This window comes from Alligator sinensis, unplaced genomic scaffold, assembly GCF_000455745.1.
Source record: "Alligator sinensis unplaced genomic scaffold, ASM45574v1 scaffold180_1, whole genome shotgun sequence".
Taxonomy (NCBI): Eukaryota; Metazoa; Chordata; order Crocodylia; family Alligatoridae; genus Alligator; species Alligator sinensis.
The window spans coordinates 817484-819700 of NW_005842640.1; the positions used below are offsets into that span (position 1 = coordinate 817484).

General features: G+C 44.5%; 1 protein-coding gene across 10 annotated transcripts in view; it reads right to left on the reverse strand.

The window, feature by feature from the left end:
- The window catches only part of DOPEY1 (dopey family member 1), a 107436-nt gene that overhangs the window by 18531 nt on the left and 86688 nt on the right, over positions 1-2217 (reverse strand). For all 10 annotated transcript variants that reach the window (XR_003096211.1, XM_025215328.1, XM_025215329.1 and 7 more), the window contains one exon: positions 984-1136. Coding sequence is in view for 9 of the 10 variants with exons in the window: in XM_025215328.1 (XP_025071113.1) it covers positions 984-1136 (153 nt within the window). In the remaining variant the exon portion in view is untranslated. The remainder of the gene's footprint in view (positions 1-983; positions 1137-2217) is intronic.

Consider the following 2217-nt stretch of genomic DNA (forward strand, 5'->3'; position numbering starts at 1 on the left):
TAACAATTACATTTACTTGCATACTTCACACACATTTTCCCCAGAAGTCAGCACCCCCAAAATGGATGCATGTTTGAAGTGGGGAGGTTGTTTTCTGCCCAAAAGAGAAACACTTTGCTTTGATTTCTACTCCTCAGTGCAGCAGTACTAGCCTTGTGTCAATTGAGGGTGCCAATTGACTTAATGACTTCTCGTCATTCACTGTGGCAAAAAATGTTAACTATAATTTCTCTTTATAATAGTCTTGATTTTCCACTAATCAAGGTAACCTTTTTTAGGGTAATTTTGTTGTCTGCTAGCTGCTCCTGGTCTCTCTCCTCCTATTTGACAGCCCTGGAGAGACTACCTCTTTTCAAAATCATAGATCCACTTATGGAGTACAGTCTTCAGGAGCAGTTAAAGTTTTAACTTTTAGTTAAGTAGAAAAGGAAGCATGCATCAGCTCTGCAGCCATAACTCTGGAAAAATATTTTTTTTCTTCATTCTGCTTTTAAAAACAAAGGTGTGTATTTTATTTTGGGGCATGCTATATGTCAGAACATGCGGTATTAGTCAGACTGACAGAAGTGCAAAATAAACAACTACAGGAATTTTTAGAACCTAAAATATTTCTCTCTAAACCTAGCATACCTCCCTTCTTGAAGTAGAGTAAGATAAAACGTGTGCATATAAATCCTCTATGCAAACCAGCCTGTCCATGGATACTGACAAAATGGTAAGATGATAGATTTGTGACATGATCAGGCTTGAAGTCAGCTGGCAACGAGAAAGCTCACGTGTGTTAATATAATTTAAAGACCTAACACTGCTCCCACTGAAATTCATAGATTTTTGTCGCTTATTTCAATAAAATCTGGCCCACAGATTCCAAAGCCAGATGGCTGACGTTACATCACCACAGAGACCACAAATTTTATAAGAAAATTTCTCAACAACAATCCATTTTATTTAAAAAGAATAGTGAACAATGAATTTCTACTTACCTTGTATATCTGGAAGGTACTTCTGGTACTGGTCTACTTCGCTGCTAAAAATGGCGAAGGCCAATCTCTTTAGGAGCATTGCTCGCTGTTCCAGCTCTGCATCCCGATTAGCAAACAGATTGAGTGAACTGCTCTGAGCCACAGCCACTCGTGCTAAAAGAGAAAACAAATAGTGTCTTGGGACAAGCTACTTAATAGTAACATTAAAGTATGACTAACTGATATTTTATCGCAGGAATGTAATCTGAAGTTAGGACAACAGTTTCTATGGGTCTCTGCTGTAATTGATACCTCTCTATCAGATACAGCAGGGACAGATAATTATTTCGGGTGGAGGGCTGCTTACCGAGTTTTGGCAAGCTGTCGAGGACCACATGGGTAGCCCCACCCCCTGACAGGTGCCCTGCCCCCTGGTCACCATCTTAGGACTGGAAGTCCCACCCCTTAACCCCCAACCTTTGCCACCAGAAGTCCCTCTCCTTGCCCCCCAGGAGTAGTCCTTTCAGCAAGGGGTTTTGCCAGAGCCAGAAAAATACCAAATTATATGCTAAAAATCAAACATCTACAATATTCATTAATTTGATTTTAAAAAATATTTTTGTCCTGATTTATGTGCGTTTGTGTAGTGTACAAAGAGATGACTGCACAATAGCTTAAAATGAAGTCTTACTCTTGTATACTGTGGGGGGTTTGGGTGGGTGGGTATAGGTTTGCGGGGGGCTGTGGGTGTGTGTGAGGGTTTTGTGGGGGGAAAGGTGTGGGGTGAGGGAGCATGCGAGTGTGTGTGGATATGTAGAGTGTGGGTGGGTATGGGGTTTGTGGGGGCCTGTGTGTGGGGGTGACTGGGGTGTGTGAGGGTATGTTGGGGTAGGGATCTGCGTGTATGGCAAGGTGTGCTTGTGGGACTCGCCCTATGCACACACACACATACCCTCCCACTCCTGGCCCTGGAATACTGGTGTGGCCCTGTGCTCCCATAGTCCAGCGATGCAGCCTGGGGCCACATGGTGCTGGAGCAGGCGTGCAGGGAAGCAGTGAAAGTCGGGGCAGGCAGAGGCTTCCAGTTGGGAGCTGGGGCCCAGCTGGCCTTTTGTTGGCTCCTGGTAGCTCCCCCTGGCTCCTACTGCCCCTGGCTCATGTCATCTTTGACAGGCAGCCAGGAGCAGATTAATATTAATTTTCTAATTTTTTTAGGGGCCCCACAGGCCAGACAGAACGGCCTGGCAGGCCACAT